At 35.0% G+C, this 16,428-nt stretch overlaps 1 protein-coding gene across 8 annotated transcripts in view; it reads left to right on the top strand.

Moving 5' to 3' along the window:
* Positions 1 to 16,428, top strand: part of TCF12 (transcription factor 12) — a 308,920-nt gene that overhangs the window by 247,501 nt on the left and 44,991 nt on the right. Inside the window, exon 1 of one of the 8 annotated variants that reach the window (XM_054041500.1) lies at positions 11,810 to 11,977. The exons of the other annotated variants lie outside the window; for them this stretch is intronic. Within the exon in view, the coding sequence (XP_053897475.1) occupies positions 11,909 to 11,977 (69 nt within the window). The 5' untranslated portion in view covers positions 11,810 to 11,908. Of the gene's footprint in view, positions 1 to 11,809; positions 11,978 to 16,428 lie in introns of those variants that run through there. 8 annotated transcript variants of the gene reach the window in all.

Genomic DNA, 16,428 nt, shown 5'->3' on the forward strand with positions numbered 1-16,428 from the left:
TCTGTGTATTTTAATGGGTAGGGTCCTGATTGTAACCTCTAAGCAAGATGACGCGAAATTCAAACAAAACTCTGATTTTTTTTTTTTAATGTAAGATGCATTGTCTTTGGTGGAAGATTGAACAAAATTAAATTTTACTGACTATTATAGAAATTTGTGATTTCTTGAAATTCTGAGGTGAGAATTAAGGAAAAGGGACACCCGCATAATTATTTGGAATGTACTATGCTAACAAATCAGACTGTATTTTGGCGAAGGTAAAGAGTGAATCAGCATATTTAATCTCTGTACTGCTGATGTTCTACTCAGTATATGAAAATCATCATTAGATGGAAAATAACAAAGGGGGGAAAGAGGCTTTAATTATTATTTAAAATATTTTACAAGCCATAGGAAGACATTTCTAATTGAGTTTCTAAAAGATAGATTCTCTTAATATTTATAATTAATTTAATGTAAACATAGATGCTTCTTCTTAGTACTTTAACTTTCTAGGTAATCTTCATTTAATTGGAAAACTAATGTTGCTCTTTTAGAAAGATAAGGATTTTTAAATAAATAATCTTCCTATGGTTTGTAAAAATACTTTTTCTCTTGACTTTTGCTTTGTGGTGGACATCCCATGTCAGATGTTTTCCAAAACTATTTGTTTTGAGATGAATTTTTCCACTTGTTCTTGATTGTGTCATAGTAGTGAAAAACAAGCTAGCTAGAAAATTACTGGATGAACATCTCCAACATTTTGGTGAGTGACAAATGAAACTTATATCAGAATGAATCTAGCTTTGCTTGCATCTCTTTTGTGTTCGCTTTCTGCAGACATTAAAGCGTGTGATTTTTATTTGCAAGAATGTTTGCAGAAAGTGAATTTTAAGCTTTCATGCTCCAGAACAACACTGGAACTAGTATATTTTATATGGATGGGACCCAGTTTGATACAGTAGGGAGACAAGTGTTCCCAAAGCACACAGAGTACTTGTGTACGTGCTTTAAATCTATGTTTATCCATGCATACTGTGCAAAGAGGGCAAGAAAAAAACAAACAAACTCTACACCTATCCAGGAAATCTTTACAGTAGCCTACTTTTCAAGAGCGTTGCCTCGCACAAGACCTATGTCACCTCGAAAGACATACGTTTACACTATTCTATAGTTTCTGCTTATCGGCTACTACCTTTCTCATAGAAATTCAAAAACACCAGCCATTTCTCCGAGTCTTCCTTCTGATTGTAGTGTTACCTTCATCCAGTCAGACTCAGGGAACAGAACTAGTGCCATGTGACTTGAGACCAACTGTAACTAATCAGTGCAGATCAGATTTTGAAGAGCATTTACTGAATGCTTGCAGTGAACTGGTCAGTCTGTAGAGGAAATAATTAAAAAATAAATCAAGTGCATTTGAATACCTGAGGAAAGTGCAAGCTAATTGTGGACATTCCATTAGCAGAGAAAGAGGGTAAATATTCAGTATGAAACATTTATTCAGCTCTAATTACTACCATAATCAGCATTTAATTTAGATTAATAATAGAACTGTATTAAATGTGAAAAATCAGAAGATTAATGCTGGAAATACCTTTAGATCCTTCTTTTGCCATTTCATCATCTTCAACCCAACTAAGATTGTGACCTTCAGTACACAGCTTACATTGATGCATATCTTAGAAAATCAGCTACTGCACAAACACATATGCAGTCATCTAATTTCTTGAGATCTACAACTCTTCTGTGTATGCAAGAGGATAATCAAGTCCTCTGTCTTTTTGCTAAGATAGTTTTCTGTTTACCAAGAGGAGTCTTGATTTTATCTGTGTACTAATTATTTAAGTTTAGCCCCCTCTCCCCCCAAGGTTAATGTATTTACTGTCTATTTGCATGTTTTACTGATCTTATGTACTTTGGTCAACATATTACCTAAATCTTTAGACCGTGCTTTAAAATTCTTATATAAAGTTTAAAATTCCACTTAACAGGAAATTAGCAAAGCCCTGTTTCTAGATTCAAGTCCACTGCAGTTTAGAATTATGTTCAGGGTAAAAGAATTCATAGAATGATTATAGGAGTCTTGACGTGTCACTAGTTGTAGGATGTATACCTCTTACATGTGCCAATTTATCATTTATTGTAAGAATTCCTCCATTAAAAACAGCTATATTGGAGCAGTGTCATAGCAAAAATGAGGAAAATGACCTATATTTGTTTCATGTGGGTGGGCTGGGAAAGAGACACAGAAGTAAGCAGAAAGGATATACCACAAAGGTCCAGTCAAACACATGGTAGTCATTGTGAGTCTGTACATTGACTTTGAGTGTTGGCTTGGATGAGAAATGGAAAAGATGCCTCACATTTGCTCTCAAAAGAATGGCTTTTCACCTCCCCAGCCCCCTAGGTATAAAGCTGGGGTGGTGCTCCATAAAGGCAAGAGACAGGAAGCTGGCCTGAAGGAAGGTAACAGCTCATTGGGCATCTTCCCCCATGAAGGCAACTTGTTACCTGTTTGAGATGGAAATTTGTAGGACTTAATGAGTTTATTCATAGTTTCAGATAAATTTCCAAACTTCTGTCTGCTTATCTGAACTCCAGAGTTTGAGGCTCTGATAATTTAGTCGAATTAAAAATAAAGTAAAATTCACCCTGGTGAGTGAATGTAGCAGCCTTCTAGCAGATGGGGAGTATAGGAGTGCCCTGGCTTTTTAGAGTATTATCCTTGATGCCAGAAAACTCTGAGGTATGCCCACATCTTGAATACTGCGTGCAGATATGGTCACCCCATCTCAAAAAAGATATATTGGAACAGGAAAAGGTACAGAAAAGGGCAACAAAAATGATTAGGGGTATAGAACGGCTTCCATAGGAGGAGAGATTAATAAAACTGGGATTTTTCAGCTCGTAAAAGAGCTGACTAAGGAGGGATATGAGATACCTCTATAAAATCCTGACTGGAGTGAAGAAAATAAATAAGGAAATGTTATTTACTCCTCCTCGTAACGCAAGAACTAGGGGTCACCAAATGAAATTAATAGGCAGCAGGTTTAAAACAAACAAAAGGAAGTATTTTTTCACACAACGCACAGTCAACCTATGGAACTCCCGCCAGAGGATGTCGTGAAGGCCAAGACTATAACAGGGTTCAAAAAAGAACTAGATAAGTTCATGGAGGATAGGTCCATCAATGGCTATTAGCCAGGATGGGCAGGGGTGGTATCCTTTGTTGGATCACTTGATGATTACCTGTTCTGTTCATTCCCTCTGGGGCACCTGGTATTGGCCACTGTCAGAAGACAGGATACTAGGCTAGATGGACTTCTGGTCTGACCTAGTATGGCCGTTCTTATGTTGAGGTTATTCTGAGGTCAATAGGTGATGTGGCCAGGTCTGATGCAAAATTCCCTGACTGGCAAACTGAGAGCATCCCATTGACTAACTCTACTGTGAGGGTATTTTTACATAGGGTTATTGCTGAGACTGTGCTCCTAGCTATAGTGCAATAAAGCACTTGGAGGACACAGGACCATGCTTATTGGGAATGGGATTAAAGTGACTTTCTGGATGAAAATACATGTTCTTGGAATTATTTTTCATTTGTTTCCTGATCTGATCCTTGGTCTGGACTCCATAATACAGTAACTTATAAATGATAAAACATTAAAACAGAGTCAATAAATTGTGTGGGTTAGAATACACACACTCGTGATTACTTATTGGGGTAACCTCCAGCCCCTGTCCTTCAACACTCCCACCACCACTTTTCATTGTTATGCCTTGTTTGTTATGTCTGAATCAAAGTGTAAGCTCCTCAGGGTAGGAACTTGCCTTTTTTTGGTTTGTAAAGTAGCAAATAAATAGTAAATATTTAAAGTGTCCAGGCCCCAAAATTCTGTAACATACCAAAAAAATTTTACTGTTGAGACCTACTCTTCTTAAGCAGTGAGGCACTGTTCCCTCTAAGCTGTGTGCGTGCGCACGCGCACAGAGATCTGAAACACCACGCACACGGCAAAACACTGTGCGCACAAAAATTTGCACAGAAGCACAAAAATTTGCACAGAAGAAATTTTTTGCGCACATGGCCTGTCAAAAATTAGAGGGAACAAGACTGTTTCCATCTCCATCCCTCCCTTTTTTTTGAGTCATGGATAGGGTGACCAGATGTCCCGATTTTATAGGGATATTTGGGGCTTTGTCTTATATAGGCGCCTATTACCCCCCGCCCTCTGTCCCGATTTTTCATATTTGCTGTTTGGTCAGCCTAGTCATGGACCTCATTAGGCCTTTTATGATTTCACCATCTCCAGGCTAGATTATTGTAATTCACTTCTACTTGAGCCTCCCTTGAAATTGATCTGGAAGCAGCAGTAGTCAGTCACATGTGGCTTCCTCTCTGCTTCTTGATTATGGGAGTGGAGGAAGCAGAGGTGTCCAGCTGTCAGTAAGTAGCAAACTGGGTTGTTGCAAGGTCTTGCTGACAGTCTGTAAAGCTCTCACTGATCTAGGCTGAAGATTCTTAAGTGATCATCTCTCAACAATGTCCTTCCAAGGCAGTTGAAATCAGATGAATTATCCAGGCTGTCTGTCCTGATCCTCTGACTGCATTGGGCCAAAGCAGAGCCTGCTTTGATCAGGGATCATGTCTGTAGAATTCCCTGCCAGAAGGTCTCCTTAGCTGTCTTCAGGACTTGCTGTAAGGGCCTTCTGTTGACATTAGCTAATCTGTTTAAGTTTTCAGAGCATCCCAGATGCATGTATTTAAGTGCTATTAAATTATAATTGAGATCTGAATAGAAAGGTCTTAAATTTATATGTACCTTTAAAATGTTAATAAAACCCAACATGACTAGACTGCAGCTTGTGTAACTGTACATAAAGGTTATATGTTGTTGCTGTAACTACTGCTTTACATCAAACTATGTGCCAGTTCATCCCCATTATTGATGATGCTCTTTGTTACAACAACAATGGGGGGAGGGAAAGGTTTTATAAGTAAAAGATTATTTCTTATAGTTTGTCACTTGATGATGTTCACTGTGATTGTGGTGGGAAGGCTGTTTGAAAATTTGTGCAGTCTGTTAGAAGAGTAATAGGTGGTAATATCTATAAGACTTTTACCTGTGTCATGCTGTTAAATTGGTTGCTTGATCAATACAAATGCTAGACAGGCTGCTTTGGCTGTGATCTAACCATTAAATTATCAAAAATAGCTAGTAAAAAATGATTACTGTTGGAAAGAATTGCACTGAAATAAAAACTGTCTAAACCCCTGAATAAACTTCAGACGTAAATTTTCTAGACTACTGATTCACTTGTCATCCTGACACAAAGATGCAGATGTTGGTTCTAGTCTGAGTATAAATTTAAAATTGAATTAAAATTGCCTAACATTTTAGTGCCATTGAGTTTCTTGTGATGTTGAGCTTTGGCACTTCAAGGCTATAAAGAAAACAGGTTGTACAATCCTGGAGATGTAATCACAAGACTTCATGACATTTTCTGTGGTAACTTGGGTAGCCTATTAAAAAAAAATTTTCCTTAAGGGAGTACTAACTAGATCCCTAACTATAGATGACAAAAGGAATGTCATTTGCTTTTGACAGATCATCCAGACAGCTTCGTTTGCTGAAGAATTTTGCCAGACAGCGAACCAGAGAACCAAAAAAAAGGGGGGGGGAGAGAACGTGCCTCTGAGCTTATGTTTCTGTACAGCTAGCTACCTGCACTTTGACATAAAGTTTCCTAAAGCTTTTCTGATGCTAATTTATTAAATAGATTAAAATACTGTTTTTCATATGGAGCAGGGTTTTGATTATAGAACCATCTACTGGAAAATTTTAAAACTGCATCAGAAGCTATGTTACTATATATCACTTTGGGGAGTACATGAGAAATGCTAAACATATTGCACTTGAGCAACAAATAAAGCAAAATGATACTGGAGTTGGACCAGCAGAGGGACCCCTTATCTCCCTTTAATTTCTCAAATACATTTGCTTGGTCATACTAAGTTCATGATGAAGAGATGTGTAACTTAACTTAATCTTTTATATCTTTCAATAACAGAAACGTGGAATCATTTACTTTGGAAGGTTTTTTAAATCTCTTATTTAATTCACATCTGATTTTTATAATGTGCCTGCATTTATTTATCATGTTGTGCAGTGGTGATTGGCCCAATAGGAAGTACTGTTGTTTGGTAACACCCCTTACTCATTTTCAAGGATAACAAACAAATGTATACATACATTTTGTCATAAATGAAATTGTGTGTAACTAAGTGCTTCTCATAGGGAGCTATACCTGAGGACATTTCAAAGCCATCTATTAAACTGCTTGGGGTTTTTGTTTTTACAAAATATTTAAAATCTTCAGCACAGTTCTGAAGCTTTCCAAAGCTGGGAATAATGGTGCATATTGAATATGTTCCTTGCTTTGATATTTTAATATAAATCCATAAGAAAGTATCACTAATAAGGAATATTTGTACAATACCTGAATATGAGGAATTGATAGAAGTTGCTGCTGTTCATTAGCTCTTAGAATAATGCACCTAATGAGAAGCATCTTTATTTCTATTTATATATATATAAATATATATATATATATATAACTCGCATGCTGACAATGTATAGTACTTGAGAAGGAAAGCCATTCCCATCTGTTGTAACTCAATTTTTCTGACTAGATAATTTCTTATTTTTAAAATATTATTGTTTCCTGTTTTCACATGTAGCCATCATGGAATTGGTTTGGAAATCTGATATCAGTGTATAGTATAAGATTTATTTTCTGGAATGCTGTATACTGGCTTAATATGTAATCTTATTTTTATTTAATATCAGGTAATATTTTTCTTTGTAGAAATACAGATATTAAAGTTAAAACCCAACCATTTGAACTGGAAAACAGTAAAACTTTTACTACTTAACTTTGACATAGATTTGAAAGTACACTAGTGTAAATTAATCGGACCCAATTAACTTAATGTTATGACTTTTGTGTCAATTTTGTTTTTATTATAATGGTTTTTATTCTTGGCTGTTTCTTCTTTTTTTAAAAAGCACTATTGTGGAGTTGCAAACTGCTGCATCTTTTCACTATACAGTACATGATTATAAATGGATAATTTCCCCTTGCCTAATAACATGATGGCATGCTTTCAGGATTTTTTAATTTACTAGATATTTAGATGTTTACATGAGTCGAGGTCTGTCTTCTAGACAATGCATATTTTTCTATTTTTCTCCACTAGAAGTAGCTACATGCAATTCTCAGACAGTTTAAAGTCTGAATCTGTTTTAATTGTCTGCTGACGATATAATTTATAGGTATTCATCTCGCCAGGCTTGATCTAGTTAATCATCATTAACGTTTTGTTTAGAAATAAATACATTTGGAGTTTTTTTTTTTTCATTGAGAATCTTAGAAGTGGTTTCTGAATCCTTGGGACAAAGATTTTGTGCATGAATATTGAAGAGCATTTTTCAACTAGTAACAAAGAAGTAAGAAAAAATGAGCTATTGGTATCCTACTTCAGGTTTTCCTTTGTAAGCTGATGTTTAAGTCCTTGGAAAAAACAGACTCTCCATCAGGAAGCTCATTATATTTTATCTGGTATTTGTTTTTGATGGTGGGCAAATAACTTTTATTGGGGGGGGGAAGAGTACACAATTCAATGTAAAAGTTTTTAGTTCTTATAATATTTGAAATAATAAAACAAGCAATATAACGCAACATTTTATTTTAAACATTGATATGATGTTTGTCATATTTATGGACAGTTCTGAATAGAGGATATGCTCTGTAGTGTGGAGATGAGATCCTCTGCCTATCTCTGGTATATTATAAAGAGTAATTTCCAGTGATCTGTATGATGTCAACTTAGTGGTAGTTTTAAACTTGTTAAAAAGGTGGGTGATTCATTCTTGCTGTGTGTGTTTGGTTGTGTGTCTTTGAATTGGACAAAGATAAGAAAATAGACTAAATTCTACATTTGACAAAACAGCTGGACTTTAAAGAGCAAGTATCTCATTAAAATCAGACTGAAAAATGAATGAATCTTTTGAGAACATTCTTAAACAGGTAGTTTAGTTTATTATTAGGTCAGCATTTCACTCTGCGTCAGAGATAATAATCTCTTTATATACTTACAGAAACACACAGGTTATTGTTTTTGACACAGTGCAGAGTCGTGAATGGAAACAGTTCAGGCTACAAAAGTGCATGTCCATTCAGTGCTCCTCTGCTGACGGCATGTCTGTCTGAAATCAAGTTTAAAAAATTGGCCCTGTCTCCAGCTGACTAGTTCTGTCAGACTGAGTCATAAGATTAACCCTTGATTTGTCACCAAGGGAAAATAGAATAAATATCTGTATTCACTATGATATCGTTGATCCAGATAGGATCCATTTCACCGTAACATGCTTTCCTTACGGGGGGGAATCAGTGCAGCTGCTGCTCAGAATAAATGTGAAATAAAAAATAAAACCCCGACATACACAAAGAGAACTTTTTTTGGTTGTTGGAACCATGTTGGAGTAGTTACAGTTTGAGCTTTCTATAGGTATATCCAGTGATGTTTGCTGCAATTATAAAATATGTCCGTTTGTCATCATCTTTGGGCAATGTAAACTCTGAGATTAAAGAAAACTCATAACAATCTGATATGCTTGAAAGCAGAATAATTTGATCCCAAAACATGATACATAGAGTGACAATGTGATTTGAGCATTGGCCTGCTAAACCCAGGGTTGGGAGTTCAATCCTTGAGGGGGGCCATTTAGGGATCTGGAGCAAAAATCTGTCTGGGGATTGGTCCTGCTTTGAGCAGGGGATTGGACTAGATGACCTCCTGAGGTCCCTTCCAACCCTGATATTCTATGATTCTATGATTCTAATGTATTGGGGAAATAGTATTTTGGTGCTATAAACATACAGCACGGTGATAATTTTCAGTGCAGTGCATATAGGTGTACCTGTGCTGCTCCAGTAAAATAGCTAATTCCCCACACAGTCTGATGAAATTGTTACTTCTTTGGTTTGTCAGAGGTAAATCCTTTTAGTCAGAGTGGTATTGTTGGGAGTATTTGTCTTTATTCTATCTTTGCCCAGAGGCAGCATTTTGAATGAGACCTACTCTTTTGTGCTGTTTTTGACACTAGCTTACCTGTATGTTGATGAGCGTCAGCAATTTACTTGTTTAAACAGATGTTATTCAAGTTAGCAAACAATACGAATTAATATTGCCTTCACACTTTTAACTTCTGCTGTTTTTGTTTGCAAGTTTAGAAGATGAGCTGCAAGAAAGATGAAACATGTATGCCACATAGTAAAATACTGAGTTTTTAATCCCCGCAGTGTTTCAACAATAATCAAATTATTGCATGCACGCACCCAGTAGTTGATTTTACAAGATACACATTAATGTCCATCCTTGTTTTGGAGAACTGAATCTAACCACTGCTAAAACATTTTTGACCACTATAAAAGTTTCTTATGTGCTGGAACTATTTGATTAAAAAAGAAAATGCTTTTATTCTACCTCTTTTTTCCAAAATAAAATTGGACTTTTGTTGTATAGCTTTTTGTGTGTGTTTCCTGAATATAAAAAGATACATTGTTCTAAATAATTCATTTTAATCCTGGAGTACTGTATACTTAGGGAAGCAGTATGTCTAAGAGATCTAAAGATCTTTTAGCATATCACGTCTATAGAAGCCTAAACATAGTGAGGAGGTTTAAGGAATGGCATTGTTAATTGTAAATCAAAGCTTCTTACAGAGTTCTCTGGGGACTGAAATGGGGCTTTGTGATCCCTGGGGGAAAGAGGAAGTTGCAAGTCACTCTGCAGGCTTGGCATTTTAATAGTCTGATGTACAGTGATGTTCTTTTTTGCAGCTGCTGCTTAGTCTTTTATATTGGTGAAGAGTTTGGTTGAAATTTGGTTCATTAGCTTTTAAAATGCTGCATACTTTTCTATCACCCCCCCCCCGTGTATATATGTATTAAAAGCAACAATCTGATCAACATATAAAGCTAAACAGTAAAAATGCACATGCTTTTCGATTAATTTACATTTCAGGATAACCTCCTAATTCAAAACTGGAATAATCATAGTAGTTTAACTGTCATGCTTATATATCGTTTTGCTGGTGCATGTCACTGACTAAACTTCTATGTCTAATCTGCATATATTCTGTATATTTACAGATATTGCAGTGCTTATTTACTAAGGTGATGGACACTGTACAAAAACCTAATGGAATTCTCACATGATCATAGTATTTCAGCTTACTGTGCTGTTTTCTTTGCTAAATTTAATTCTGTGGTTAGATGACTTCCCCATCATCAAAGGTGCTTGTTAAAGGTATCCTAATTTCTGCAGCTTGCTTTCTTTCCCTACACATGGCTGAATTGAACGTTACCCCTTCTTTTCTTAATCTGCTGTATGTTCTCTGTTCTGGACAGAAGGGAAACCAGGGCAAACTCACAGATTTGGTATTTGACACAGTTGAAGAGAGTGGGAAAGAGATTTTCTGCTGTCATTTTTTTCTGTCCTTTGACTTTTTTGTTTTTGTTTTTTAGAGGCTCACTGGATCCTGCGCATTCTTTAACAGCCAATTGTATTCATCTATAGAATATAAACATATTTATGTACAAACATATGGAGTTTCCTGATGTACTGAGTAACATACAAAAGGGGATTTGCTTTTAGTATTAATCCCCCGCCCCCAACAGTGGCAATTTCTTTCCTTGTGTATTGGCTTTCATATTATGTTTAATTTATCAAGCAAACTGAGGGAATTTCATATTCTTCACCAAGAGGATGCAGTTCAGGGAAGAATAGACTATAAATGTGTGTGTATTGAGGGATTATATGTAATATATGTTCAATATTTTGTGCTATACATTTTTGTCAGATTAACACTTAAATTGTATGTTTCTGTCAATTCTCTTGTCCTTGTGTGTGTGTGTGTGTGTGTGTCTGTGTCTGTGTACATGTATAGAGAGGGGGAACAATGTTTTTTCACAAAAATGTATTTTATAGTCTAAAATGTTTAAAATTTGGCCAAACTTACTCATCTATTTTTCATGCTATGTAATTTGAATATGAAATTTGGATTTTGTAATATTAAAATATTTACCTTTATTTAGTTGTCTGTTTTAAACATATGTAATATATTTAACTAAACATGACATACTGTATTTTCTTTTGTTTGGCAGCTATACAGTACTTGTTTAAGAGGATATATGTTTCCCCCAGTTAGAAACAACCCATGGCCTAGTAGAGATACTTAATTAATTGGGACATAATACTTTTTGGCCCAGGAAGTGATTATGTAGAAGGCTTAACTGTCTAGTCCTTCTTGTTACATATGATTCAGTGTTTCCAGTTCATGATTGCTCTGTGATGTGTTTGTCAAAGTTGGAAGCAACTTTAGACAGAGCCAGATGGTAGTGTCACTGGAGGTGCATCAAGCTATGACTCTACTGCCACAAGTGCTCTAATTGAATTAAAACAAAAAACAGAAGATTAACTAGGATTTTTCCATTTGTTATTTCTTTGTAGTATTTTATTTGTATGGACAAAGCTAATAATTTCCCAGTGTATTGGTAGCTACAAACCTGTGTATCTTAACTGTTGTAAATAAACTGTTTTTGCAAGGGTTTTGCTGGTTGGAATTATGACTAAAAACGGGGGGTTGATAGAATTTTATAGAGATTACAGTGTATGTCTCTCACTCACACCCCCTCTTTCCCATATGAGATGGTTCAGTCCTGTTTTGCATAAGTTCCTTTTGAGTAGATCCATGTGTGTACACATAGTACTGAAGAATTACTCTGTTTGATCGGGTGGATGGATGTCTTGGAGAGAAGCAGTGCACTTTAACTGCAGACTGTAATTTTTAGAATCAGTATGTATTGTGCATACCCTGTACCTGGAATGGGCAGCAATTCTTTGATGTATTACTACAATGGGAAAACGGTAAGGCTGCTTTCTTTTGTTCATATAGTTTCAAAGTGGCTGACGTAGCTGAATAGGCACTTACTGAAACCCATGTGTTTTTAGATTAGTCTAACAAAGTACATTTAGATTGCTGGTGTAATTCACTTGCATATTTTAGAAGACTTGTAAGGCTGGCATTCTGTGATAAGATAGTTAAGTTCATAGTTGGTAATTTTTTAAACATTAACCTAACATTGAACTACATAACATTTCTAATGTATTTTCTTTTTAAAAGACCATCTGTGCAAATGGTGTTTGTGGTGGTAGTGGGGGATTCTGATAGTTAAAAAACAAAAAAACGACATTTAGGTTTATTGGCTGCTTTGTACAACAGGGAGAAAAGATGAAAGCCTTTGTGGTTATTTATAAAAATAACAAGTATGAATCTCTGGGAATGATTAGGGAAGCAGTCAGCCAGTAAGGCTTGCGTTTCCTGTTTGGAGTTTGAGGTTCAGAGACTAACTTTACTGTTATACCATCTGCTTCCAATCAAACTAGCATTTTGACCCTATACAGGAAAGTTAGTCTGATTCACAAACTTTAATCACTATTTACACTAAAACATTTTCAGTAGAGGTTGTACATAATAGTGAGGTAGAAGGGGTTTTAATCCATTTTCTTCCAAAAGATTACAAAACATTACATTTTTGCTTATACTCGATAGACTTCTGTTTTAGTGACCGGCTTCATAGTTTTGGATTCTGGTCATTTTGTGCCATGCTGCCGAGAATGGTGGCATTTGAATCAAGTAGTACATCTCAAATTGTAAGCAAGCATTAAGCTCTTGTTCAAGATTTGATTTTTCCAAAATCATTTTAAGTAAAATGAAAAAATGTTACTGGAACTGTTGCAGATTACAAAATAAAATGGACATTCACCAGCTTTTGAAAAAATTAAAACTGAATCTTTGAATGCCTCTATTTTAATTTGCTATGTATTAAATGATATGCTTTTATTTCATAATTGATATTTAAATTTTTAAAATATCATTGTATGGCAGACTACAAAACATAAATCTGGTTTATGTGTTATGGGGTCTTTTATACAGTGTATGCACAATCATTTTGTTTAAACATTTTTATGTTCATATTACTTGTATATGATTTTGGCTTGCCCCTGGTCTTAAAAGGAATATATATATAGATCAGTAACATAGATCAGTTTCATTTGTTTTTCTTGTCCCATAAGCTTACATGAGTTTTGTCTTTATTTAGTAGTAAACTTTTTGCCAAGGTTTTCTGATTAATGATGATCAAACTAATGATCTTTAAACTCATTAAAAACTAGGTGTATGAGCTGCTTGGATGAGAGAAAAGATATTGGGGAGAGAGTGGGGAAATAAGTGAAACTGCATGATCTCTGTTTCATTTCCTTTCGTATCAATGCCAGCTGTCTTTCAAATGTGAAATGATTTTTCTTTCATGTCTGCTCCTAAGTTAAAACAGTCTTTTTGAAGTTTTATGTGAAGATATATATTAGACTTAAGTAAAATTAACTATACAATACCCCTGAAGCAAGAGGAGTGTGATTTGAATGGAGTTCTGATTTTTATTCTTTCTTGAGCACAGATCGCCTTATTACAACATTTCTCTTTGTTCTGTAGCAGGAAAAAAAGCTTTGATCTTATTAAGCATTTCCAGGCTTATAGTAGATGGAAGTGCTGGTGCTGTAGGGGAGCATGGCCTGACAATTGATAGCATGTGCCTGTTATAGGTCAGAGGTGATCTTTATGATCTTGAAGAGTTAGTAAATAGATGGCAAATCATATGACAATCCTATATCATGTTGCCTTAAGTTTTAGTTGTAATTTTTTTTAAAACTTATTACCAGCTTTCAGTATTTTATTTCCCCAAATAATTCTATAAATTAGAATAAAGAATGTAATTACTATTTCATTCAAATATATGTGAGCAGAGTGCGTATGTGTGTGTTGGTTTGGGTTGGTTTTTTTCCCCTTCATATTTTGCTTTCCATTAATGCTTTTAACCTTCAAAGGAAGAGAGAGATATTTTAATTTGATCTTCAGAATTGTGTATGAACTTCTCCTCCACATTTAGAGAAGACTGCAAGACCACAGTTCATATTGAAGTGCTACTACTTTCATTTGTATCATTTGATCACTTAGCAGATAATGGCATCTGGCTCATGTTTTGAGATTTTATTTGAATAGTGATTTTGACTTTAGATATCAGCATATTGCCTGCTATCTACTAAACTGTATGAAATGCTGATTTTTATGCAAAAAATGCAAGTGGAAAATGGCATGCAGAAACCAGTATTAAACTTTCATCTGTAAATTATATTTTTGAAAGATATTTTTAACTTTAAAGTGGGGAAAGAGTTAGCAAAGTAAATAATACATAGGCAAAATAAGATTAAACTGAAAAAGATGCTTCCAAATACTGCTAGGTAATACAGAGTGGGTGAACATAAGAGGTTTGAGATACATTTACATGGAAGTAGAGTAAAAGTTTACATATTAAATGTGATTTTTCGTGCTGTGTGAAGGGATTAATTTGGTAATTTAACGCATATTACAGAAGAGAAGTATGTAAGGAAAATTAGAATTTTAGTATAAATCCTCTACTAAGCAATAAAACACTACTAATATGTGGATTATATAATATGAAACAAGAAATATTTTGAGTAGTGTGTCCCCTAAATTAAAAGCATATTCTCCGTGTTTGAGGACTGCATTCGCTATTTATACTAAACTAGAAAACTGCATGTTTTTTTCTTTTTTCTTCACCTGTTGATATCCAGAAATTATTTTCTTAGTGTCGGGGAAGAACATCCAACTATACATTGGGGGCTGGGAAGAAGGAAGGTTGAATTAAGTCAGAAAGAGTGTTCTTTCAAATTGTGAAAAAGCGCGATTAAATATTAAGCCATTTTGTCTATCAAGTTCCATCTCTCCTTTCATTTCTGCTAACTTAGTATCCTTTGGAAGTTAAAAATCAGATGTTTGAGGCAAAATTAATGTCATGTACTGACAGGCTTTTTTAATGGCAACAGGTAGTTGCTTTCTACCCTTTTTTTTCCTTTTTTTCTTTTTTAAGGGAACCTATTTTGTTGGTGCTTCTTTGTTCATGCCCTGTAAAGTAGAAAAGGGAACCAATAGAGGTCTAAAAATATAGTTTTTGTTTGTGTTTCCATTGAGATAAAACAAATAAATGTTCTCAGCTTTTTCAGCAATGACTCCTGAAAATTAAAATCATGTAGGATGTTATTTATATGCATTTTTTTTTCTTTTCTCTATCTTATATAGTCAAATAAGCAGTGAGTGAGAACTGGTTAAAAACTAGACAGAATAGAGAATAATATGCCAATATTACTGCTTATCAAACAATATCAAATCACTTGAAGAAACATTTTTGCTACATTTGGCTTAATTTTCAAGTATATTGTGTGCAGCTTTTAACGCCACTATTCAATATGATGACATAATTTAGTAGCATGTTATACTCCAGGTACTGTTCACAGTATGAATGAATTTGGTACCTCAGTCCCATGTGGTTATGTTTAGTTACTAAGTAAAATTTCATAGAGAGGGATTTGTTATGAAGGTGTTTCAGCTTCTGCCATAGCAAGTTGTTACAATGGTGATAAACAGAGAAGGAAAGAACAAACATAAATTATAATGTATGTTCCTGAAGATCATTCATGTTTTCCACATTTTCAGTGGGAAATTATAACTAATTCCTGAGTGAGATGAACTAGTTCCTGAGTAAAGTTATTTTTTCCATTTTTCTGAGAGGTGTATAAAATATTATCTAGAAATACGTGGCAGGGGGTGGTGGAGAGGGTTTGCTTGTTAGTGTTATTTCATAGCACATTGAATTAGAATATCAAAATAGTACATATCACTAGAAGTGTTAAAATTTTGCAGATTACCTCAGATGAAATATATCAATCCAATTTTATTTTCCTAAGGTAGCTTCTAAAAGGAATAACAAGTAAAGTCTGTTTTTATATAAATGTAGACATATTCGGTTTGCAAAGTTTACACCAACCAAGTGTTAATAATGTAAATGTTTTCTGCTTTCCAGAGGGATTTTGATTCGGATTTTATTAGTATTGGACCAGTTAGCACACAGAGAGAAAAGTACAATTAAATCTACCCTATACCATATGCTGCCCATAGCAGCTCAGACAAGGTCAAAGCTAACATTTGTAAGTCAGCACAAACATAGGATCATGCAGGAAATCTCTAGGGGGTAGACTGCTGTGGGCATTGAATAAAGTGAGCTTGTAGCATTGGTCAACTTTATTTTTTTTTCCCCCTCCAAAGAGGTATTATGGGTCGCAATGTGATAGCCCTGGAGAGTTTTATCTGCTCAACTCCAGTGGGCAGAACTGCCAATCTATTGAGGAGCAGTCCCCTGCTAGGAGGGTGTGTTGTCTACAACATGCTTTATTGATGCTTCAGT

This window comes from Malaclemys terrapin, chromosome 10 (genome assembly GCF_027887155.1).
Source record: "Malaclemys terrapin pileata isolate rMalTer1 chromosome 10, rMalTer1.hap1, whole genome shotgun sequence".
NCBI classification, from domain to species: Eukaryota; Metazoa; Chordata; order Testudines; family Emydidae; genus Malaclemys; species Malaclemys terrapin.